Source organism: Drosophila takahashii, chromosome 2L, assembly GCF_030179915.1.
Source record: "Drosophila takahashii strain IR98-3 E-12201 chromosome 2L, DtakHiC1v2, whole genome shotgun sequence".
NCBI lineage: Eukaryota > Metazoa > Arthropoda > Insecta > Diptera > Drosophilidae > Drosophila > Drosophila takahashii.
This window is the reverse complement of record NC_091678.1, coordinates 5,146,542-5,172,908: the sequence shown is the minus strand read 5'-3', so window position 1 is coordinate 5,172,908 and position 26,367 is coordinate 5,146,542. Positions and strand designations below refer to the sequence as shown.

Genomic DNA, 26,367 nt, shown 5'->3' with positions numbered 1-26,367 from the left:
CTAAAACTAAAACCTAAAACTTGCAACTGATCTTTTGATTCGATTTTCCTCTTGCAGAGATTCGCCATCAACAGTTTCGGCTGAACATGTCGCGCGACTACGAGCTGAATGGGGTTGCGCAAGACGATCCCGCACTCATTGCATTCCTGCGCCAGATCCACATGGGCAAGTACCTGGGCAAGGCGTCGCCCAAGGTCGCGTCAGTGGGTCCGCCGCCCAATTCCCCCCGCCTTGCCGCCACCGCCGGATCGACGTTCGGCAACAGCAACAGTAGCGGCAGCGGAGCCGATCAGCTGGCCCACTATGTGGCCGATCTGGTGGGCGGGAAGATGAATGGAGCGGTGATCCAGTCGCTGAGCGGTCCGCTCGCCCATCTGATCACGGCCCCCTGGCTGAGCGAGCAGCTCAACTGGATGGGCGTGCTGGTGGAGCCGGAGCCGCGATGGTACTTCACGTTGCGCAAGCAGAATGCCCAGCGGGCGCGCATGCAGGTGGTGCACGCCTGCGTATCGCCCAATACCTATCCCAAAGAGGTGAGTTGTAAAATGAGATGGAGGATAGAAGAATCAGTGACTAATTTTCACCGCTTTCCCTGTAGATTACCATACACAACGAGGATGTGCGCATCAATAGTCTGCACGACGAGGAGACCTCGTGGTTCAACTCGCGTGTCAAATGCTTTCCGCTCTACACAATCATGCTGGCATGTGAGCGCACCGAATACGATCTGCTTAGTCTGGGCGTACAGGGGCATGAGCTGGAGGTGAGTGACTGACTAACATAACTTTCCCAACACTTTTGCTAAATGGTTTACATATTTTTCCGTTGCAGATCTTGCAGACGCTGCCCTTCGACAAAGTCAAAATCGATGTGATATCGATACATTTGCTCGAGGACCACGAGGACGTGCACGACTATGTGCTGGACATCACCAGGTTCCTGGCGGGCAAGTCCTACAAGCTGCAGCGCAAGATCGGGCGGAACTACTTCTACCAGCGGCTCAATGCCAGCGCCAGTCGCACGCGCAAGAAAGACATCCTGCTGCTGAAGACGCCCTAGGTTCGACCACTGAAACAAACGATCGAAGGATCCTACTGGGAATTAGATGCCCCCGACGACATCGAAGTGAAGACAAGCGTTAAAAATCGAGAAAATGAAAGTAGCTACTGAAAGAGATCAAGAAAACACTTGGAGAGATTAGCGAAACTCTCAAACTGAACTCTATGTTAGAATGATAATTATTACTATACATACGCGACACTAACGATATCGTTTATATATACTGTATACCGATTATGATATATTGTACGAGTAGAATCTTAGTTTTTGTAAAACTCAAATCTCCTTTTCCCTCCCCCCAAAAACATATTATATCGCCTTTATGTTATTATTTTCATTTATTTTTTGTCGAAATTGTTTTTTTGTGCGCGTGTATCGAGCAGAGTACACAGAACAAAATTGTGTTGAATACAAAACAAAAAACACATTACTATATACATATATGCATATAACGTATTATGATTTGCTATAAGCTATACTAAATGAATGTTAATCTAAGAGTACGCACGCCCGCCCGCCCCTTTTCGATGTATAAATTAAATTGCAACTGGCGCGGCGAGTTCGGATTATGAACGAGAAATTATTGTAACTGCTCTGCTACTAGGCTTAGGTCGGCTATCTCCTACAAACTATCCAATTATCTATCTATGCAAGTTTATGTTATATCCAATGCTTTATCTAGTAATCCATAAGTAAGCGAAACCTAACGTAAATTATTGTTTAAACTGGCGCCGGACGACGAGGAAACAGAAGCGCAAAACTAAATACAGAAATATTTAAATTATATTAAATTATTGAACCAAACCAAGCACATCCATATACACATTCACATAAACACCACCATTGTACACACATACACACACTAGCGCAAGCGAATAAATATATAGAAAACTCATTTGCAAAATCTGCTTTCAACTCATCTCATACTCATAGTTACAACATAAGCGAACCGTTAAATTAAATAACAAAAATGAAGAATCGAAGGAATCGAATTAGAAAACGAGGCAGCATTCAAAAGAATATTACACAGCAATTACGAAATAGAGCAAAAATCGAATGAACACCCAAGAACACTCACACTACACTCATGCACATCTTATGTACTAAAGGTACTAGCGAATAAACAAAGTAAATAAATGTAAATGTAGCGCAACGGAATTAAATGTAAAACCACTCGTATTTCAATTACATTTTAGTAATGATTATGTATTATTATTTTTTATGTGCACACTTGGACACAGCTAAAGATCGGTGACAGTTGTTGCAAGTGCCGCGAACTCGTTGCACCTCGCCCCCGCCCCAAAAAAAAGAAAATATAACTCACACAACACACAGACTTATAGCCAGATACACAGATATTAAATTGAGAGCCGAGTAGAGAATCAGTGCCTTCGACTTAGACTTGAAACGAAAACCAAAATCTAAGCATAACTCATATTGAAATCGTTGTACATAGAGAAAGAGAGAGAGCATTGAGCAGCAACCGTCACTAGCAGAACATTTGTTGTTACCATTTGCCGTCTGTTAAACTTGCCTTACCGATGATGAGACGACGGTGATGCCCACAGTCTTCACTCAGTTACCACACTCAAATCCGTCACAACTATAAACTATATAACTACAGAAACTCGAAACTAAATCACAAAACAAAACACATCACCTTAGTCCTAAGTACAGTGCTAATGTCTGTTTTTTTAAGCCTAATTCTAATTACTTAGTTGTATCTTGTGTAAATTAGCGTTTAACCAAATTTTAAGTAGGCTATTATGATAACCATTTGATTTTGGCCTTGTCCATAGCACATACATCCCGCATTGCATCACGCCCCACAAAAAAGAAAAGAATACCCATACCATACACACCACATACACAAGCAAAAGGCTAACTCATGCTAAGCTCGACATCGAACTAGAAATTGTATTTACAGCGAGCCTAAAACTAAGGAAACAAAATTTATAGTTAATATAAAAAATAAAGAATCAAAAACTTATGAAATTTCATTGACTTTTGTTTATGTCCACCCATCGCTTTTAGTTCACTCGTTCGAAACCATACCAAGAACTATATCTATGGCATAAATCGAAATTGTTTATCTTATGAGATTGACTTGAAAACTGTTGAGAGAAACAGTGACACGAGTACATATTCTAAACTACCCAAAAAAAACTAACTGAAAACGCAAACAATGAATACTTATGAAAATTTTGAATGCAACTTTGCCGCCACTTATTATAGTTAGAGACTTGCTAACAAATTGAAAAGAAAAGGCCTGCAACTATGACAAAATAATATAAACTATGAATACCAACAAAATTTACACGAATTCAATGAATGAAATAAATAAAGATTTACATGAAATGTAAGAGTAAATATTGATTTTAATGGGCATAAGGGTTTTGGGCAGGTTCTTCCGATTTCTTATGATTTATTAAATAAAAAATCACTCAAGAATCTTAAACAGTTGAGTGGTTCTCCTCTTTAAGCTGCCACAGCCGTCAAGTATGCAGCACTTTATTTCAGCCGCTTTTCATTGCCTACATTCCTGCCTGCCATTCAAAATGGCTTCCCGTCCCCTGAACAATAATGGCCGCCGGATGCGGATGCCATTGGCAACCTGTTGCCAAACAGTACTTACCCCTTGCCGCAAAGTGCAAAGCTCAACGTTTAACGATTGTGCTCTGAGCCCTTTTTGCCAACCAACCACCGCCAGTCATAATCCCTTCATTCAGGCGGAAACAGAACTCATTAAAGCGGCATTAGCATGCAGCTCGCTTTTTATCCAAGTGATCAAATTAATTTGCTGAGCCAACTGCGACGCCTTGGCATGTGCACGGTCATTGTCTAGGTTTCGGTGGGGGTTTCAGTTAGAAGGGGGTACCCAAGAGGACCTCTTTCAGTGCATTGGCGCCACCTGGAAGTGGCTGCCATGGGTGGCTATTCTCCGGGTGCCGCCTACGTCGGCAACAGGCTGTTGCGACGGAGCTTTTCCGCACGGAAAACCAGCGCAGGCGCCGCTCTGACACACTAACACAGAGGCAACGGACAGGCGCAGTGGGTGGCGCTGCCTCGGAAATCATCGGCTTCGGGCCACGAAAGTGAAAGCTGCGACTTTCAAACTGTTGCGCCCAGACTCGGAACTCAGAATTCGGGGCAAAATCAATAGCCATAAAGTTTGGCCAGGGCAAACAGCTGTCAACCTACGTCAAATGGTTTGCTGGGGTGGTGGGCGGCATATTTGCGTAGCCCGGCCATTGTTGTTGTTCTAGGACAGCTTTTGGGGGAGATAACCCTTCGATTCCAGAGGCTTATTTGTTGCAAAAAGCTACCAGAATACCCTGTAAAATTCCAGGGACTTACTATACGTTCAATATTATTTTCTTGTATATTTAAGTTTTACCGGGTTTTAAAAAGTTTAGACTCTGCTGTAACTACAATCGCTGACTATTGACTCTTAATTCTTCCATTGTTACTCTCCAAAAATGTTTCAAAATACAGTTGCGGACACGTTAATAGCACTCAAATATTGATACAAAATTTTTCTAATAAATTCTGTAATAAGTTCCGATAAATACAACTTATTATAAAAGATCAATACAAAAAAAAAAAAAAAAATGTTTTTTTAATAATTAAATTTTAAATAAATAAATTTAAATTTCAAGGATTTTTTTAAAATATAAAGTTAATACATTTTTTATTATACCAACACATGTTTAGGTTGATAGAAATCTTATAAAAAGTTTTATGATCACTTAGAACGATGAATTTTCAAATCAGAATATACCTAAAAATATAATAGTTACTTTCTCGAGTGCTGTAATTTTTACCACATTTGTGAAAGCAGTGAAAGCTTGGCGAGCTTTCTCTTAATAGTGCGTGTGCCTAACCTACAGCACACACACACACATGTGCTGTAAGCGAAATGCGTAGGAATTTGGGAACTGCTTCTGAGTGCGTGCGAGAGTGAGTGTGTGTGTGTCTGTGTGTGTGGGAGGGCACACTGTACAGTACATACGCTGGCAGGCGAACAGACGAGCAGAGCCAACTCCGAGCTGCGAGTCCACGAAGGCAGCGACTACGAGGCGAGGCTGCCGAGGAATGGCGCTTCAGTAGGACAGGCAGTCCTTCGGCTGACGGTCAACGCGAGCGAAAAGCCAGAAAAGAGCAGCAGCAGCAAGGACTTGGGCAGCACGAAAAATCAAAAGAAAATAACAAAGAAAACTAGAGTAAGGAGGCGTTAGTCTTTGTTTTTAAATAACATTTTTACCAGTTTTCTAAAAAGAAAACAACAATATTGGCCAGAGAAAATATGGCGACGGAAAAGCTCGGTTGTGTGTGTTTTATTTTTGTGGCTGAAAGCGAAACGAAAAATTTGACACTGAACTTCATTAAGTGAGCATGTGTGTGTGTGGATGTGAAAGTGCGGCAGTGTGTGTGTGAAAGAACATTTTAAGTGACAGCCCAGAAGTATGCTACACAAAATGTCAGCCAGCCATATGCTGCTAATGTTTTTGCAACCAGCCAGCATTTTCCCTCGGCTTTCCACCATTTCCCCTGGCTTGGCTTTTCCTGGCTATTTCTGTTTTGCGTGTTTTGTGCACGCGCCCACAATTAGCCAGAGACCAAAAACAAGGGGACTTCAGAGAACTTGAGGCCTATTTTTTGAGAGTGCGAGTGTACCAGCTTATTGCGTAGTTAAATGCCCAGTTTCTCTATGGGAAACACGCCTCTTTCACAAAGGCGTGGGCTAAATAATGTTTCAACTTTTCTTCTTCTTCTTCTTCGCCTTCCTGTGGCCAAGAAATTGAAACATGTGGGCCAATATCAACAGCAAGGCGGCAATTAGACGCCAGTGCCCAGTGGCCACAAATAATCGCACGTCATCCGTGCGCCTGCGAACACCTGCAAGCACACCCACACAACCACGCAGGCACCCACACAATCGCAGCATAGCCGGTGCTCTTGGAAGCTCGCTCTCTCTTTTTGGCCACAAAACTCTCTTTAACGTCTTCGAAGCGCTTGGTTTTCAGGTTTCGGCTTCAGGCTGCTGTCGTCAGTCGCTGACGTTGTTTGCGTCAAAAAGAAGTGCTGCTAACGAAATAGATATATATATTTTTATATATAATATATAGTACATAAAACAGGAGAATTAATCAAAATTTATACGATCTACCTAGGAGAGCAAACAGCAAACGGCAACGGGAAAAAGCAACTGGAGAGAGAGGGCAGGACACTTAAGAAAAACGTACTTAACTAATATAAAAACCTATAATCACCGCACATCAATTTGCATGTCTTCGTTCGTTTGCGCTGAATATGAAGTAAACAAATACATGAGCCACGCCATAAATGTCAAACTGAGGTAAGTCGAAAGCCATTTGTTAGCCCGTAGTGCTATATGTGTGTGATATAGGGTTACCAGCCGCCAACCGTAGTAGTTGGCTAAGTGATTTGACCTTTTCGCAACAGGTGCGTGCACCCATTCACTCAAACCATTCAGTGTTCCTCACCTGCCATCGAATACCCTGGGATGTCAATGGGAATGCAGGGGGAAGCAATTAATGACGCGTGCTTCTTGATTGCAAAATTCCTCACTGGGGGTCACTCTAAATATTTAATTAAGCGGATCGTTCAGAGTATTGATGAAACGTCAAGGTGCCAATCGATTACTAAGAGCTGTACTAAGTGGAATCTTGATTAATTTGGTACTCTTCTTGATTTCTTCAAGTTAGTTTTGTCATTTGCTTGCTTGTGCAAAATATAATTCTATTAATATTTGCATACATAAATAATGGAATATAATTATAGTCAGATTCAGGAATCTATCTATTAACCTATAAATTTAATAACATGCGGAATTACTAAATGCACAAATAAATTAGATTGCTATGGTAAATAACCATCAATTAAGCATTTTATATAGATTAGCAGTATATAGATGGGCTATAATTTGTTTACCACGTATACGTAATTTACGTATGCGTAATATTTGAGTGCAGAATCTCTACACTTGTTTCTTAACAATTATAAGCTTATTTCTTGGCAGAATATTTTGATTTCTGATAATTTATTTAAATACATTTAACTTAAATAATTGTAAGGATAAGTTAAAGTAAAGTTAGAGAGGCGTAGTGACCTATATATTGATTTTCCATTGTCATATTATCAAAAATAGATAAGCAAAACCTGAATGGTTTGTATTTTTTATCATGATACGATATATGTATTAATCATAGATATTAATAAATTGAGTACAACAATTAATTGTATATCGAGAGACAAACATTTTATAATAACTTCACACCCACATATCAGATATCATGTGCATATGTATTACCTCTCTCGATGCAGTCCCTGCCTTATCGAAATTTCTGATTACCGTGCAATCCCTTTATGACATTGTTTGTCCGGGGATTGGGATTCACTGCATGACCGGGCACCACCACAGCCACCACTTGTTGTTGTCCTCGTCCTCAGGCGGCAGGACATGTGACTCGATTGTATTTCGAGCACGGATATGTGAGAGAACTGCCGTTGCCATAGCCGTCATTCTGGGAATAGGACTCGCAGGATCCACTGACTCATTCATCAACAACAGAGACCTGCTGGGCGTGGGCTTTGTGTCGACTTCATGGCGATTGATTGAATGCCGCTGACATGACCGATGGCATATGTATGCAGGCTGTGAGAAATAAGGAGGACAAAGATGAGGTCGTGGTCCACAGCCACAAGTGCGTTAAATATAGCCCTGGTCATCGGACATCGGCCAGCGGACGGTGGCTATAAATGTCACACAAAAGCCCGCTGTTTGATTAAGAGTTGCGTCAACAACCGGAAGCGAGGGCGGCGGCGAGGGGGCGTGGCAGCTTATGGAGCCATACTAAAAATGAAACGAAAATATTTTCGCGTAAACATAAACAAGTCGGCTCATAAAATGGGCATTCATAAAGGCTCCTCGTCGCATAAAAGCGCGCTCATCCGCCACTGATACAAATACGGTTGCCATCCCATCCCGAAAAAGTCAAACTTACGAGGCCACTTTAGTTTTAATACTAAACCAACAGAGAACCAGATACAAATACGATTCAACCAGAAGCCGTAACAGTTAAACATGCATGAATATAGCATTATATTTTGATGGCCCCCTAAAAACAAAGTCTAGCAATTGCACAAATATTTTGACTCCGGGCCGAACGAACAAATAAGCAAAACAAGTTTCCGTTCTGTGGGCATAACAAAGATTGATGGAGGCTGAAAGTGAATTAAATTGGCTTTAACTTTGGCCCAGAATATTAAATTCGCCCTTTTATTTTGACCGAGGGTTTTTGGGGGCGAGATATTTAAAATTAAAATTGACTTCGAACCTTTTAAAAGATTGACAATCATTGACTTTCGTGAACTTTAAACTTTACTCGCTGATCAAACACGTAATATTCACCCCAAAATTCTTACTTAATTTCCAAGAAAAGTAAGTGATTTAAGATTAACAATTCTGTGACGTTAAACTAAAGTTAAAGCCTTTACACAACCTACTCAACATTAAAAGTGGACTCCTACTTGTATTTAATTAAATTTTAACCTCGTAAACCCTGCGCTCATTGCGAATTATGTGTTATAATAACAAGAAATTATATAAGAAAGTAAATCAACTGTTTGGAATCTATTTATATCCCTTTTAATTGCAAATGAGACCCATCTGCGCCTGGGGAGAATCATCAAAGGAAACGCAGATTAGCTCTACCTTTTTATATAAATACATTACCGTAACGTAACGTCGTTTAATTAGCTGGGCCGACCTTGTTTCATGTAATCATTCACGGCAGCTCCGTGCAATCCCAACCAGGTTCTTCTTGTTAGAGCCCCCGATAGCCTGACCTCAGGCATTCGTCTATGGGATTATAAATGGCTAAAAAAGTGGCTGGATTAGTGGGCGTGCGATGGTATGTAACGCCTGTCGGGGCAATAGCTGAACGCAATTAATTTTAAACTGAACAAATATTAATCATAATTCCATACGCCAACGGAGCCCAGCGCCCCAGTTAAACAATATCCTTGCACAAACACAAACGGCGAAAGACGTCGACACACACACACACACACACTCACTCAGTCATGACATCAGGCTAAGGATACAAAATACACGATACAATGGCGTCATATGGACAAATGTCTGTATTACAAAACCTCGACTATGTCGTCTACGACAAGGGCAATCCATTTACTTAATGAGATTGCAAGCATTTTGGTGACATTGAAAACGCGTTTATTAGGGTTGCCCCGTATCCCGTCTCCCAAAAGAAACCCCATAATTCCAACGAAGGGTGCAACGCCACCTCTTTTTTGGGGGGCTGGGAGTTATAACAAATGCTTATGTGAGCCAAGTTCATTCATAAAAGGCGCTGCGTCAGGCAACAGCCGAAAAGCCCGGAAAAGCTGGGGGCGGGGAAAGTATGGAGGAGCATAAAGAACGAAAACAGTGAGAAAAATCAATGGTGGCAATGGCAACCCTGGCTACACCTACAGCCAGTGCTAAAAATAGCCCGGGCAGATATATCAAGTTATAAAATTTTCGACACAATTTCGGGGGAACAGTTGCTGTTGGTCGTGAGCTGAGCTCCAAAACTGACTTGGCACTTTGTTAAGCAGACAGAAAGTAGTCCGCACACTGAAAATGGAAAGCATCCACAAACGAAATCGAAAGGAAATTCGGCAGGCGCAGTAGAAATTCTATAAGAGAAAAAAGTTGTGACTAGCGCAGTAATTTATAAGTTATGCAACTTGTAGCGTTAGGAAGTCAAAACAATAAATAATAATAAATAAAAATGAAATGAAAAATAAAATGAGTTAAAAAATCAAGTATAATAATTATGTGGTAAAAAAGATAAATTATTCTATCTTTGATATTTATCAAACTATTTTAGTAGGGATTGATAAGTAATAGTTTTAAAAAAGTCTTAAAATGATAATTAAAGTTTACTTAATTTCTCAAAAAAGTACTTCATAAAATAAGTTATCAGGACCTACAATTTATTTTTAAATTGTTAAAAAAAATTTTACATAAAAACCAGAAGGTAAAACAGTTAAGTTCTTGAACTTTCTTAAACTTTTCTCGAAAAATCTGGATAAACTTATAGAGTCTTCACCGTACTCTGTTCTTGGGTAGGAGAGGCAATTGGAACTTTCGCGCTGTTGCTATTTTTGGCAACGCCTTGGGGGCCCGGAGAGCGGGATGGCCAGGATGGGGAAGCGAGAGAGAATTTAGATTCCCGAGTGTCCCGACGCGAACTCGGTCCCGAATCCTACGAAACGTAGGCGCCGCCTTCAGGGAAAGCTCCTCGTGGGTTGCGCGGAAAAGCTCATCGCGTGGGCGTCGCGCTGACAGCGCAACAGGAAAATCGGAAAAGCGGACCATGGCAGCAGCTGGCGAAGCAACAGCAAAAGCTGCCGAAGCTTGCTTTTCCAGCATTTCCCCAGGCAGCTGGAAAAGCAGCTGGAAAGTCACTTCGGGTGGCTCTGCTCGGCTCCACTTCGGCTGCTGTTGCCGTGCGCTATTTGATGCTCAAAACGCTCCGCGGGCAGCTGAATCCATCGACGCCGTTCAGTTCAACCTGGGGAGCGGAGCGCAGCGAACGCTGCGCCAAGTGTTGAGCGGTTAAATAAGAAAAGTGCCCGCCTACAACAAGTAGGCGGTGGATTCCCAGCCAGTGTTCTGCGCCAGCTACTTCAGCAGCCATCCGACGACCGAGTGCCAGTGCCCAGTGGCTCCAAGTGCCACGAAGAGTCCTGCGGCTGCTCTAGGGTTTCTGTTTCTGTTCCTGGTGCGATAAGCGTGTAAGCCTAACATATGGCACCCAGCGTCGATGCCAGCCGTCGGCACTTCAAGCGGTGAGTCTAGGGGAAGGGAATGGGAATGGGAACGGGGATGGGAATAGGGGCAGGAACTTGGTCCACTTTGCAAGCACAACTTTTACTTGCTAAGCTAAATGCAGGTCTGACAGTAAATTACGCGGATTTCATACTGGTTACTTGATATGAGTTCTTTAAAAAAATGTTCACGTTTCACTCAAGTAAATTAAAACAATTACAATTCCTCATATCTGTGGGATGGAAAAAAGTACAATTTAGAAGTAAATAACGTGAAAATTATGCTGGCACAAGCAAATACATTCCTTAAAAGAACTTTTGTATATTTAATTTGTGTAAATTAAAATTAAAACAATTTTGTATTCATACATATTTTAAAAAAGGTTGTTGCTGGGTAAAGGGGTTTTAACTAAGAGGCATAGTTTTTAAGTATTTGATATACATTTCCTAAAATAAAATATATTTTAATAACGGATTTTGTGAAATTTTAATAGCCACAATAAAAGATATTATACAAGTTATGAGTTATTAATTCATTTAGGTTATGAGAAGCGAATATGTATGTTAAAGTTAAAAAGGAGAAAAAAAGTGAAACAAATGTTTAACCTTTGTTGTATAGAATTTAAAAATATATTTTAAAATAAATATCTCTTAAGTCCTGGTTTGAAGCATGATATTATTCTTTAAGAATTGGATTGACCAGATGTGTATAATAAGGGCTAATCTAGATCCTTTATACACAAACGTGTGTTTCTTAAAAATATAAAATTGTAGTTGAATTTATTTAGTTTTCGAACAAACTTGTATAAAAATGTCTTTTTAATATTTTTATAAAAATATTTTAATAATAAAAATGTTTTAAAAATATTAAGTATACGACCTTAGACTTAAAAAGACAATTTTATACACGTTTTTTTATCATAGTCAGCACGAATTTGGGGAAAACAGAGATTAACACAAATAAAATCCGGACAATATTAGTTTTGCTTTAACATTCACATTTTCATAAAGTTGACAATTTCAGTATTCATAATACAGCCTTGGGGAAATGATATTTCATTTCTGGTGAGAGCAAAAGCTTTGACTATTTGTTAATATTGACACATGCCAATTTACAGAGTTAGCCATTCGAAATTAAATTGATATACGATGTTCTTTGCCCCAGCAAACGTTACTTTCGATGGACGCCAGCTGAAATGGCACGGGTCGTGCGCTTTCAATTAAATGCGTTTAAGTAAATCCGACAGGTAGTGGACAAGAAAAATAAATAAAGTTGATCGGCGGCCAGGAAAGGGAAAAGGGCCCTGAAAAGTAGGCAACGGCACTCACAGTCCACTCGGGCGGAAACTCGAATCGCACTCAATTCAGATTCGGTGTGATTTAATTCGAGAATTCAAGGGAAGACAGGCATATTGGTTACATAAATTCAATTATAAAATGCAAATGAATCTCGATGCGTATTTATCACTTATTTTCATGACAATTGCCGTGAAATCATTGGCATTTCACAAGTTAATATGAAATTGTTCAGCGAAAGGGAAGTGAGTTTTCATATCAGGTGTCGTGATAAAAGGTCACTTAATTAGGAAAACATTATTTATCGAAAATGGGAAAATGGCCCGCTATCAGTTTCCCATTAAAAGTAGTTTCACCGCTAAAAGGGTAGATAAGCGCACACGGGCAGGAAAAGAGTACATCATAAAAGCAGAAAGTGCAGCAGTATTATTTTCACAGAGCTTTCAGTAACAAGCTGCGCAATTTGTTTTTCCCGAAATTGATTTCGCAGCCCGCCTCCTTTTTCCCCGCCCACTCTTAGAGACCCACCCCCACCCCACCCCCATATATGTATGCACTTTAACAACATTATCAGTTCGCTGGAAATGGAAATTTCTACCCCAGTGCTGACTGGTGTTCATTATCCGTGGCCTTTGCTCTCCTTTCACCAGCTGCATTTATGAAGCGCAATCTGAATAAAATATGGCACATGAATTCCAGCAAACGGAAATGCTTATTAACTGCGAGAATTTTCTGCATGCGGGAAAATTCAGGGGAAACATAAGCAGCTTTCCCTAACGAGCACCTCCAAGAACTGGGTTTTGGTAAAAGACCCTCTCTGCTACCAAAATTCCTTGAATATTCCCTAGGCAGCTTATAATTGCTGCGATGCTGAAATGGGGTTGTAAAAAGGGCCAAGAGGTAAACTGTAAAATGCCAAAACTTTTCGGGTTGAACTGTAAAACAATTTGGCAAAGGAAAAGCAATTTGCCTTACATGGAAAAGATGACGATAAAGCCCCGTAAAAAAAAGAATTATCTGATGCTGCATACCTGACAAACCGACAACAAAGCAATGGTTTAGATGTTTGCAACAATTAAATCCAGATGGAAGTGAGATATGTGAGAACAATCACAATTTAGAAAAGCAATTTCGGTGAGATTAGTATGGGATATAGGAAAACGATTCTGTTTCCGGTTAGGAATTTAAGGATTTAACATTTAAATAATTAAAATAAATTCCTACTCCTATCAAATGAATTATGTAGGTAGTCTAAACAAAGGAAATAATCCATTCAGACCCGTAAGAATAATTTATTCGCTCAAGCATTAAGTCATAATTCATTGCACTTAGGAGAATAATTCCACGCTGATTCCCCTAACCCGACCAAATTGTTGAATTATCCCATCCTTTCGCTCTCATAATTGTCCTGCCACTCCCAGCTGCCCCTCGCAATTTTCCACTTTCGCCCACTTTCAATTGCCGAATCCAGCTGGCAAGTTTATCTAATTGCTTTTTGGGCGGAGAGGTCCTGCTTTTTTGAGGACGCCGGAAATCCCTTTCACGCTGGGCTGGCCAAAAAAGGAATTATGAATCGAGTATTTGAGGGTGGGCGAATTGTACACATTGTTCGGTGTTCCGTGGGCGGATGCGAAGTCAGGATGGAAGCGATTTGTTATCCTTTAGCCAGAGCCGTGCATCAATTACACAAAGGCCGGGAAATGTGAGCCTGTCGTGGCCTTAAATCACCTGCCAGGAAATCGCTTTCCTTTCCTTTGCGCGTTTCGTGTGCCCAGGTGCTCGATATTCACAATAATAGAACCCCAAGGAGCCCCGAAGAGCTCTAAAGTGCAGGCGAAACAGCCTGCCAGGTGTGGCGTCTCCGATGCTCAGCCTCTCGAAATCCCATACCCACTTTTGCCCCTCCTCCGAAAGGCAAACAACAGGCGTCAAATCAAATGGCAAAAGCTTGCCAACACTTCAAACCAAAGTCCAAAGGCAACACGGCATTCGACATTTAACCCAACCGAGGGAAATGGATATGGTGAAGAGGGAGCCACATCATCGGCGTCATGATTAGCTCAGCAGTATATATGTGGTGCCCCTTCTAAAAAAAGATGAACTCAGGGCCCAACCACTGAAGTCAGCCAAGGGGAATCCCGAATCCTTAAGCCCCGACTCAAGCAGGTTAACTTGCCCCGACGGATGCGGGCAGGCGAAGACAAATCTTGCAGATTTTGGTCAAGAAATGCGCACCGAAATGCGAAACCCAAATCAACTTGAAAGTGAATGAATAACCACGAGGAAGAGGAAAACTTCTCAAGCGCACGGGCCAGTAGGCCAAATGTTGGCCGCAAAACCAAAAGGGAAAAGTTTATAAGCGCCGAGGAAAACCAAGAGCATTTTATGCCTAAGAAAAGTCTTGTAAAACAGGAACAGAAGGTGGAGCACTGAGATAAAGGAAGTCCTTAAGCCTACACAGAAAGAAATATGGTAAATTCTTAGGACCAAGTGGATACAATGGGAATCTTATGATGTTGTGTTCAAAATAAAGGACCTTTTACAATCGAACAATAAAAATACAGAACAATAAAAAAAAACTTTTTGAAGACCTTACTAAATAAAGAAATATTATTTAAAACAAGCTGTTATTCTAAGGATACATAAAGTTATTTATATAAAAAAAATAATAGTTTAATCTACTATTTTTAGAATTTAAATTAAAATCCTTAAAAAATATACAACAGTATACCTAACATTTTCATGTGTAGCAGAGCAAGCAGTTTTCTCCAAGGAAGCCTGCCCTCGTAGTTGATGAATCCTAGACTTAAATGATGCCATTAAGCATTTTACAACTTTCGAATTTGCTGCCGTATTTTCTGGGATTTGGCCAGCAACGAGATGAAATAGCCGTAGTTCGCTGTCCGAGTGGAAAGTACTTCAAAGTACCATTTGAATTGGACAGTAAATTGCGCAGTACAGCTGCCCGACTGTCAAGTGATTTGTATTTCGGCAGCATCTTCAATTCCACTGATTAAAGGCAAACCAACTTAATCAATTTCCGGCGAAGAAAGTTCCAAGGGGAATGGAAGCGCCTACGTTAGGAACCCTAAAAACTTTCCATTCGCAGCCGACACGCGCGAGCATTTTCCACTCGCACTGCGAACACACCTACAAAGTTTCCATTTCCACTTTTCCGGCGGAAAAGCGAGCACGTGCCCAGCCACACGGACTGCTGAGCGCCCACAATGCAAAACTAAAGCCTTTTTTACGGCTGCTGACGACAGCTGCAAATTAAATAAAATTAAGTTAGAGAGCCAGAGAGCTATTTATTAAGTGGCTTTGCGAATTGTCTGTCGCTGCTGGGACCAAAAAAACAAAAAATAAATATAAGCGAAAAAACAAGAAAGTCAAGCCATTTTAATTGAGTGGAATGCCCGCGGAGCAGGGCTTATGAAGCCACGTCACCAGCAGCGACATCACCTGTCCTCTCCTCGCCTGGGAATATGGGGGGTTCCACCTCAAAAAAGTAGAAACGCAATCAAGGCGTCGTCAGGAAAATTCCCTTGCAAAAAATCCAAAAGTCGAGTACTGGGAGACTTTGCCAAAACGGCTGAAACTAAGTGAAGAATAAACAAAAGTGCAGCGTCAGCGGCACAAAGAAAGAAGCGATTAAATTTCCGCCACAAAAGAAAATGGACAAGAATGACAGTACCTGAAAGGAAAATTGGCAAAGTCTAGCGTTGATGGAAGAGCGAATAAAAGGAAAACAGCACAGTTTCGCATATACGAATTTTATACACATTTTGACGCTTTGGAAAAAAACTTTCTCCTATTTAACTATGTCAAATTTAAAATGGGAAATGTCAATTCATTAGGAAATTATAATAAACGAACCAATTTGCCGTCTGCAAGTGAAGCTTTTCGTAAACGCTTCAAAGGGATACTTCCGCTCAATTCCTAAAAATGTTCAAAAACAGGAAATGCGTTCCCCAGCAAATAAGTCTTTCTTCCATGAATCTAAATAAAAATGGCACCGGAAGTTGTTGTGCTTGTACAACAAGCATTGAATAAAGCAAGAAAATCGAAGAGGAAATGTGCAGACTTAAATGGCCACCAAAATGTTCGTTTACCGGAAAATGATTGTAAATTAAATAGAAATTTATCATTCTAATTTGGGAAGTTAGAAAATAAAATTCTTTTTAAGGAAATGTATAAAAAATAAAAATTTTTTTAAATTGTGTAGCAAAAATAATATTTCTAAGAGAAGTTGAAGTTATTTAAAACTTTATTGGTTTAAAAATCTTTCCTGTAGTGAATTTGGTGTATTCAAAATTTAGTATACAAGTTATGATTAACATTTTACGAGCAGGTTTTAAGCCACAGTGAAGATATATCAAATACTTATAATCCATAAATTGAATTTCAACGTGTCACTAAAGTGCAATTTGTGTTTTCGAAATTGGGTTTACCATATATCGATTAGCCTCTTTGGAGGCGGGGCTAGCCCACAGTTAAGGCCATGATGGCGTTGACCACATCGTTATCGTTCCGCAGCAGAGCCTTGATGGCCGTCTTGCGGGAGCAGGCGGCCTGCATTTGCACCAGTTCGATGTCCTTCTCGTCCAGATTGGCATCGTTCACCTCCTCGTCATCATCCTCCTCTTCGTCGGCCAGAGATTCCCCGGCCGGAGTTGCCCCTTCCTCACCACCGCCTGGAGTGGGCACACGGAAACGCTCGGCCGCCTTGGCAGCTGCCTGGGAGGCGGCCGCCGAGCTGCTGATGTCCTCCACGCGGACCTCGCCGAAGCAGATGTACGTCTCCGAGTGCGGCACCTTGAAGACCTCGGGGTGCTGGATGTACAGCATGATGTTCTTGTTCTTCCGCATGGTCACCCGGGTCACGTTCGCCACGGGCTTGAGGTCCAGCTTCATGAGCATGCGACGGGCCTTCTTCTCGCCGCGCGAATGCTTTGGTCCATCGGCGGATCGCAAGGTCAGCGGGCTCAGTTGACCCAGCTGGGAAGCCTTCCGTTCCAGTTCCACCAGATCGGGGGCCTCGTCATCGCTATCGGTGGACTCACCGCCTCCACTGGAATCCTCCACGGAGGCGGCCTGCTGCTCCTCCGCCGATTGCTGAAGTTTCATCACCTTGGTCGGCAGCTGGTTGGCCAAATCCATCAGCTTCTTGAGCTTCTTGCAGTAGCCGGGGTCCAGTTGCTCCCTGCTGCAGGGCTTCTCCTTCTGCCCACCACTGCAGCCTGGAGCGGCTGAGGGTTCACCTCGTGGAGAATTCTCCTTGTCGTCCTTCTGCAATTTCGCGGCGGCGGCAGTCGCGGTGGCTGCCATCTGGGCGGCCTTCTTTAACTTCTGCTTCTTGCCCATTTCGCTGGGGATAAAATATAAACGGGGGATTTGCGAAGCACAAGTTTCGGTGAATAATTTCCAAGCTCTGACGCACGTGATGCGATTTGCTGGGAGGAAAAGAACAGGAAATGGGAACTTGACAGTGTGCACGTACTTCGATTGGCAGATTGGGGCCGCTCTACACGAAGCGATAGAGTGTTGGAAAAGGTTTCTTCGGATTAGGGTTTAGGGTTAAAAAAAAAAGATTTAAAATATTAGCGTGGTTTTTTATTTAATAAAATTGGCAAACTATAATATATTTTTTAGTCGCAAAAATCGTTATTGTGTTTTGCAAATGCCAAAACTTATTAAAAAGTTGTTTTTCCGATTTAAAAATAGTTTCATTGTTCCGTCTGGCCAACAGCTTTTGATTATTCCATCTTTCAAGAACTATTTTCGTCCGCGCCCATGAGCTCTTGGCAAACATCTTAACTTTTTCCATGCGGCTGCTGCTTGCGAAGCGTAATAAACAACATAAATTGCTGCTTTCGAAAAGTTCATAATGCAATGAGTGGCTACTCAAAGTCAAAGGCTGAAATGAATTGCTTTTATGGCAGTCAAACACAACTGCTGTATAAGCCAACACGAATACAAATTCGAGCGTGCAGAGCGGGCCTTTGACAAGTCCTAATCTATCGATATCGATATTTTTCGTTGGGAGCGTGAATTGATTAAAAAAAGTTAGCAGCGCTGTGCTGAAAAATCGCTGTTATTTTTCAAAACGAGAGTGCCAGCTGCCTTCGAAATTTGCACTTTACTGGGGGGTTATAAAAGTTTTGCGGCAGCGCCAAACAAATCCAATTGAAATTGATGATTGCAAATCCATGGCAGAGACGTGCCAGTTGCAGGAATATTTTGGCTGACAAAGCCAATTGAAAAGTGCCGGGGAAATGGAAAGTGCAGTGGCTTTTCGCGGGGGAATTTTTGAATGTGCAAACAAGTCGCGTGTCGCCGCGGAAAAGGAGGAATAGCATTGGGAATGCCGGCGGATCGGAGGACTGGGAAATGCACAAAGGCTCATCTGGAACTGTTTTCCTCCATTTTAATTGCAGTCGTGGTCGCGGTCTGTTGGTGGTTAAAGCGGAGAGGTCCCGCAAACACGGTTTGCGTGGAGCAAACGCGGTTACAGTGGTTCCCGTTCCCTCTGCGGTTTTTCGGCTCTGGATTTCCCGCAAGAGGAAGGGCGCGCCAGTGTGCCCCTGTTTGCATGTAAGGCCGAAACGCTTTGCTGTTAACTGTATTAAAAAAGTGCCACGCCCCATTAGCGCACCCTCCTCACTCCGGAAATTACATTTACATTGTGATTCCATTGCTCTTTTTTGTTTTACTGAATTCGAGGGTATATTGGAATCAGCCTTTTGCTGGATTTTAATATACATTTTTTGCTATGAATATCCTCAATATTTAAAACCAAATTTCTCAGAATTCTTTTAAAAATAACACCACAAATATTACAAATATTGAAACCACAATATTATTTAAATTAAATACCAGGTATTTTGTAGTCGGGGTACTGCGCTTAAACCAACCCAGAGTTTTTTCTGCCCTTCGTTGAGCTCTGTCCGATGATGCGTTTTTAATTGCTCGGTTCTTTTAATTAAAGTGCGAGCAAAAGAAGGGCGCCACACCACCTGCAATTATTAAACTTTATCGCCAGGTCAACGCCTAATTGAGTTGCATAAATTATTCAACGGAGGCAAATGAGGCGACATCAGGAGGAGAAGGAGCAGTTGGCAGTGGAGGTCCAAGGATGATGCATCCGGCTGCCGCCGCAAAGTCTGTCCTGTCACCTTAATTAAATTCGAGAGGCCAACTAATCAGATATTCCCTTTTGCCAGCCATGAATATTCGCCTTGGCATCATAAAGAGCCGGGGCTTTTAATTTTTCGCTCGATTCGATTCAATGTGTTACGGTTCAGTTGAGTTTTGCTAGGATCCTGGGACCTGGAGATCCTGAGAGGGGGTGAAAAGTTTTTGGCTGTCCTGGCACGTTCGTACCATGATTAATTATCCCGCCCCATATGCTGCGGTGTCATCTGGGGAAAGACCTATTCTACCCCATTCCAACCCATCCAACTTATTGGAGCTTAGTCTTAGCTTTGTAGTTTAGTTTCTGCTACGGCCTGTGCATGAAAAACGAACCCAATCCCGAGGCCCAAGGAGACATATGTATGTAACCAAGAATGAGGTCTCCATTCGCCGCCACCGCCCAGGCAATAAAGTCCATTAGAAGCTGCTTTCCTGGGGGGGCAGGAATCTGTAAGACATTAATCATGCAAGTTTCGAGAAATGATTGAAATCATATTACCATGCTCGAGACATATGTAACAACTAAAGATGTTTCCGTAATTGAGATGTTAGCCAAGACATTTATATTGTGTCTGCATAAATTTCTCCTGTTTCTGCTAATGAATTTTCCCCACTGATTGATGCTTGTTTGGCTTAATTTTATTATTATAAGTGAGTCGGCAAAAGTACATAGCTTTTTTTCTTTATTGATTAGCACTTGGTTGTACTTTGGTGAGTCAGCAAATTAGTTTTATTCTCCTACAACTTGATTTTATAAACGATTGAGGGATTTATTGATTGATGTTTCTTGTAAATCGACTTTGAATGATTTTTCAAATTAAGTTTTTACTGAAAGAAACACATGTTTGCCGTTGACAAGGTCTATTTTATTTGCTATTTTGTTTCGCTCGATAATTTGACGTCTCTTTCGTTTGGGGGCTTAATCTGCCACATCTTTGCCAGGCTGTTGATGAGCTGGAATCCCATTTCGTAGGAGGTTCTTCCAGACTCCACCCTCTTTCCGAAACATGTCAACCTTGAGCGAGGCTGACGCGCTTATCGCCAAATGACCCCAGACGGAAAAAAGAACCCAGAACCCCAACCACCTGGCCATCACAATGTGGAGCCAGTGGAGCGGCAAGGAAAATCAATTTCCCCTGCTGGCTGCCAAGGGCTAACCGAAGTCTGACATTTATTACCATATAAAGAGCAAGAAATACTTGCTAAGCATTCGGCAGCAGGAGTCACCATCACCTCACCATCACTTTACTTCACCGGAGGCTAAACAAAAACCGCACAAAGGAGGAGCAACTAAAAAAGCGGAAACTGCAGCGCGACAAATGTGCTCAAAGAACACAGATTCCCCCGGATTTTCCTCCACCTCCCCTCCATTTCGCCTCCCTTTGTGCGCATTGTGTGAAAATATGAAATATGGAAATGCCGGAAAAGCGAAAAGTTGTCCCTGGCACAATAAAATGCAATTTCCCTCAAGTGCGGCAGCCGAGGCAGCGCCCCCGAATATACATTGCTAATTTCCGGTAACAACAATAAGGAGCTCCCAAAATACTTTGGTTGTACGAGAGCTACTTGCTCTTTGGGGTCTGGGAATACACCACCCACTTGGCGAAGGAGAAGCACCACCAGGTTATTATTGCAAATTCCTGCATAAATTTGTGTTAAGATTTACGAGGTGATGTGAGCAAGGAAAATGCAGGTTTCGTGCAGCCCGAAAAGCTAATTGGAAATGGGAACTTATTAAAAGCAGTGTTTATTCAAATGAGAACTGGCTTTGAAGTTTAAAAATAGTTTAAGGGGCACTTAAAATTATCATTTTAAAATAGGCTTAAATATTACAATTTAAATGGAAATGCATATTTTATAAGTTTTGATATTTTAAAGGGCTATTAACTTATTTATATTCAATTTTATGATGCATAAAAAGGTGAAAAGTGCACATTCCATAAAGTAGAAAAAAATAATATGATGAATTTCAATTAGGAAGCCACAGTTGTAAAATAAATAATTTAAAATTTCATTGGGCTTGGTATTTTATTAATACGGGCAGATGCTCTAATTAAATATCTGTTTTTTCCTGTATTATCGTTGATATAGTGAAGCTTCTCTACAGTGAATTTAATTTAATTTGCCCTCGGGCTGGGATAAAGATAAACCACCTTGCTAATTAATTGGTTTTCCCTTTTACATCCAGGTGTGCCGATTATCATGGCAAGCAATGTACAACAACGGCAGCAAGATCCATGCACCACAACTGAAGAGCCGAAGCACCAGAGAGCCCGACGAGCAGCAGCAGGAGCAGCCAAGGACGAGGAGTCGGCGACGACGGGAGCATGCCAGCAGCAGTCCTGGTCTAATCAGCGACCTTCATTCCACCGGCAGAAGGAGCCGCATCAGCGGGAGCAAGTGCAGCACCACCGAAGCAATCCGCGCCAGCACGAGCTACTGCATCACCAGCGGAAGTTGCCGCCTGCGCTGCCCGCCCGCGGTCGACTGTTGATCAGCGAGGGCGCCCGACGGCGCGAGGTGAGGGGCTGCGGATCGGGGGGCGGCGGCCTGCTCTGCTGCAGCCTGGACGCCCTGAGTCGTCCTGCGAAGCTACTGCAATTCGGAGTCCTCCTGCTGATCCTGCTGCTCGCCACACATGGAGATCTTGCTCAAGCGGAGGGCAATGTTGGTGAGTGTCCTTGAATAAGTTTGAACAATTTTAAATTTAAAACCCAAACGGAAAGCAGAGCAGCAGTAGAGATATTATTATTAAAGTTGTTCTGGATTTAATTTAGGTAGTTTAACCTAGAGCCCCTTTTAAAAAAAAAGTACAAAAAGGGCTAAAAATTCAAATCTATTTATGATTATGTCATATACATTTATTGGAATTTTTCCCCTATTTAAAAATTTGTGTTTTGATATTCTAAACATTTCTGTTTTAATTCCGAAGGCCACACAAAGCTTTTATTTATTGTTTTTCGGTAATTTCTACACCAACATACTTATTTCTTCAATTTATTTTTAAAATTATATATTGTTTTTTCATTTAATTAAAAAAAGTTGTCAATAACTGCAAGGAAAAGTGTGAATTTTTTTTTATAAATACACTTTTAACAATCCATAATTTACTAGCACAATACAAAAAGCCGATAAAAGGCGTACGTTTATGATCCTAATCCCTCGTGTCTTTCGATTTCCCTGGCGAATCTAAAACACACCTCGTGTGTTAACTTTTTGTGTGCTGCGGCGAAAACATAAACCCGTTTAATTAAAACTTTGACGCACAAAACCAAACACGCAGCAGAGAAGCAACATGGCTTTTAGCCCCGTTTTTCGCTCCCCGGACGACAAGATGGCCGATGTTCATGTCCAAGAGATCTGGGCGGTGTGCAAATATGTTTTTAACTAGTTTAGCCCGCACCATGCATAATCCAATTGGCCAGGGCGAGGAATCCGGACTGCAACGGCAACAGCAAACTGCTGTTTGGGCCAGGAAATGACCTACACGGCCGGAACCGAACCGAAAGCTGGCTAAACGAGTTAGCAGTTGCCAAACGAAACTATCATGTGCAACAGGCCCCGAAAAGCAGGGCCAATTACCAGCTGAGGTGATTTCAGTTGTGTGCGAATGAAACATACTTTCAGATGCCAGATTCACAGGTATTGATTTTTGGCAGTCAGAAATTTGATTAAGTCATGTGGAAGGTTTTTGCCGAAATCCACTAAAACTTACAAATTGAATTTAGGTTTTCCTTTTTGAGTAAAATACATTTTAGATACCCAAAAACTTTCGCTTTCATAAATTTTGCAGACAATTTAGTAAGAAATTACTTGATTAAGTTTGATAATTGAAGAAAAGGTTTTAGCCAAAAACTCACAAATTGAATTTTAGTGTTCCTTTATGGGTAAAATAAATTTTAGTTACCAAAAAACTTTCACTTTCATAAATTTTGCATAGAATTCACACCTCGGTGCTTTTTGCATTTCCATATCAATATTTTTCTCCACGTACCAACTTTTATTTTTCGGCCCGATAAAATATTCAAATTGTATTCGCACACATTCGATCAAACAAAACATTTATTGCTTATGAATATTTTAAATGCATTTATTTTTCAATTTCAGCAAATATGTTTGCGGAACATTTGTTTATTTTCATAGCTAAAATATTCAAATAAGCTCATAAATTTTAGGCAAAATGTTAAGTTTGCTAATTTTTACTATCGCACTTGCTAAAAAGCGTTTAAGCCAAAGTCTGCTTGTGTTGCTTAGTAATTATTATTTTCTCGTTTCCATGGCTTTTCTTCTCGGATTTCCATGTCATAATCTGATTGACGCTATGCTTGCTACTTAGCCAATTTATTTAGCATTTGAGAGAATTTAATTCTCGTAATTGCATCAGCCAGGCAGAAATTATCCACCGCAAGCCGTCAGTTTGGTTTTCCCGAACTCAGCTCGTGCTCGAGCTAACCATTTTCCAGCTTATCGTGTTCATCGCTCTAAGTTCCTTTCCTATTCATGGCAAATGCCATGTTGAGAGGCGAGGAGGTCTGGTTGCAGGACTCACAGCTCATATCCTGCAGAGCATCCCTGCTGCGGCTGCTGTTGCTGCTTTTGCTGTTGCCATGACAACAACTAGTTGCTGCTTTTGTTGGGCATGCAAATTTGCAGCATGCACGTCAGACATCTGCCCACATGCAAAGTTAACCAGGGAGCTACGCCCATGCATTTATGCACAGAATTGCGCAAGAATCAACAGGAGCTGGGTCCTGGGATTTATTGATTGCTGATGTTGCTGCTGCTGTTGCTGCAGGTGCACATACACATCCTTTTTAGTTAACACATAGGTACATAGATACGTGGATACACAAACAAACAGATAAATGTCCTGGCTTTGCAGTTGACTGCTCCGCCAACAATGTGTGAGTGTGTATAAATTAGCAAGCCAGGCGACAGGCAACTGGCAACAAGCAACATCATCATTAGCAGCAGCTGATGCTCCTGCTCCTTGGTTGCCACATATTTCATGGTGGCACTGGTGGCCCTGTATCCACCCTTCCATTTTTCCCCCACACCCATTGTGGTGTGCAACTTTTGATGGCTGCACAATAAAATTTAATTAACAGCAGATGCTGCTGCTGCAACCGGAGGAGGAGCCTCGCACTTATACGTATATAACACGCCTCTCGAGAGCTCCCTGTTGCATGCAACAGTGTCTAACACATTGACCTTTGACACAGCCAACCAAGCGGATCAGCACGGCAAACTGGCAAAAACAACTTCATTAAACTGACAACAAATAAGGGAGAAGGCGGAGGAGAAGGAGGAACAGCCAACTTTGTCTGCCCGCTCTGCATTTATTCATTTCATTTGAAAAACAAATATTTGCACTCGCTCTGAAGAGCTGCTTTCCGCATCGCCAGATAGTTTTCATATTTTGCCCAGCATTCCCTGCATTTAATGAAATTCAGTTCAATCTCAAAGCAAAATCCAGGCCAAATGCAAAGCCAACTTTGCATTGGATCGAAAATTGGATTTTACATTTTCATTTTCGCGCATTTCGCACATTTTCAAATCAGATGCGAATGCATTATTAATTAGTTGGCCGTCGTCGTTGCGATGCAGGCTGGGGCATTGAAAACTTTTCAAATGGACGCAGTGCTAATGCAATTTCCATGTAGAAACCTGGACGAAAAAAGGAGGTCTTGTTGCGTATACGCCGTGGTGTGCGCCGTTTTATATATATATTGCATTTTCGGCCAAATGGAATGCGGCGAACCTCTGGCTGCCGATTTACATCATGCTCTGCGGTTGATTTGGCACACAAACCGCAATTGTGTTGAGCTATATAGACGTCGATATAGGCACTATATACCATGGTTGTGCAGCTCGTGTTAATCCCAGCTACACCCAAAAAAAACTTGATATGAAACATTGATCGGTTTGATGTTATGTGGTATCAATATTGACTTTATATGTGGGCACTTAAATTCGTGTTGATAGAGTTTGTACTTACTTTAAGTCGCCACATTTCTTCTTCCTCACTTTTTCGAACTCAGAGAATCCCGAAAAGAGATTCCGGTAAAAACAATGTGCGTATGAAATACCAGAAATTTACCATGCTCATATCGATTTAACTGCGAAGGGTTTTTTCTGTGTATAAGGTTTGAATTTTTTCCTATAAAATAGGGAGAGCCATTGAATTAGTGCTGCAATTTGAAAAGCTCTGTGTAAATTGCTTTTTATATGCTATGCCAGAGGATTTATTGGCTGGCAAATTGAATGAATTTATTGAAAGTTCCCAGTTTTTGTTGGCTTAGACTCAAAACTTTAAAGCTGATATTTTTTCGTCACCTCTCAACTTTTCTTGCAGCAAAGTTACCAGCGGGTTCCCAAAGTCTGTGAAACAAAAACATGACTACGGACTTTTCGGTCGAACAGGTGAAAGTACTAATGCATTCTTCTTCCCCTCGGCTTAAACCAAAAAAAAAATGTCCTGCTGACGTCCTGTGGCTGTGGGAATTTTTTCCTCACTCCAACCGACGAAAATATTTTGTTTATCCCTCCGCCATCCAGTTTTAAGTAGAGCAAGGTCCTCTAGGTTCTCTCCCGTTTGTTTTTTAACCTTTTTCCACTGCCAAATAACTTTGCACATGGCCGAAATTCATAAAGGTTGGATGACTGCGTTGATGATAGTTTCAGCGCTATCCAGTGGATAGTTGGATGCCTTTGGCTGGCCAAGGTTGAGTGAGAATGTGAGCCGGAAAAATAATTGCTGTTGGGCAACTTGAGGCCCCTCCGATTTCAACTCCTTGAATCTCTCCCCTCTCTTTCTCCCTTCGACGGCAATTTAATTTCTCAAATGGCAAACAACTTGCAACTAATGAAAATGCACTTAATTTGCGCCACGCTCAAGTCATTTGGAACAAATTGCTGTCTGCAAAGGATGTTTCCTCTGGCTGGGAGAATGGGAGA

The 26,367-nt window shown here is 41.5% G+C and overlaps 3 protein-coding genes across 4 annotated transcripts in view; 2 read left to right on the top strand and 1 right to left on the bottom strand.

The window, feature by feature from the left end:
- The window catches only part of S (EGF receptor activation regulator Star), a 29,335-nt gene extending 26,281 nt beyond the window's left edge, over positions 1-3,054 (top strand). The window contains exons 3-5 of the mRNA XM_017142267.3: positions 58-533; positions 599-763; positions 832-3,054. Coding sequence (XP_016997756.2) covers positions 58-533; positions 599-763; positions 832-1,059 — 869 coding nt within the window. The 3' untranslated portion in view covers positions 1,060-3,054. The remainder of the gene's footprint in view (positions 1-57; positions 534-598; positions 764-831) is intronic.
- Positions 3,055-6,239: 3,185 nt separating this feature from the next.
- IA-2 (tyrosine phosphatase IA-2) overlaps positions 6,240-26,367 on the top strand; it is a 45,264-nt gene continuing 25,136 nt past the window's right edge. The window contains exons 1-2 of one of the 2 annotated variants that reach the window (XM_070211399.1): positions 6,240-6,418; positions 21,599-22,081. In XM_070211399.1, coding sequence (XP_070067500.1) covers positions 21,613-22,081 — 469 coding nt within the window. In that variant the 5' untranslated portion in view covers positions 6,240-6,418; positions 21,599-21,612. Of the gene's footprint in view, positions 6,419-10,648; positions 10,942-21,598; positions 22,082-26,367 lie in introns of those variants that run through there. The other variant, XM_017142233.3, reaches the window with a different exon arrangement.
- On the bottom strand, positions 16,466-17,697 carry gNacalpha (germinal nascent polypeptide-associated complex alpha subunit). Its single transcript, XM_017142235.3, has one exon. The coding sequence runs from the start codon at positions 17,578-17,580 to the stop codon at positions 16,699-16,701; it is 882 nt and encodes a 293-aa protein (XP_016997724.2). The 5' UTR covers positions 17,581-17,697; the 3' UTR covers positions 16,466-16,698.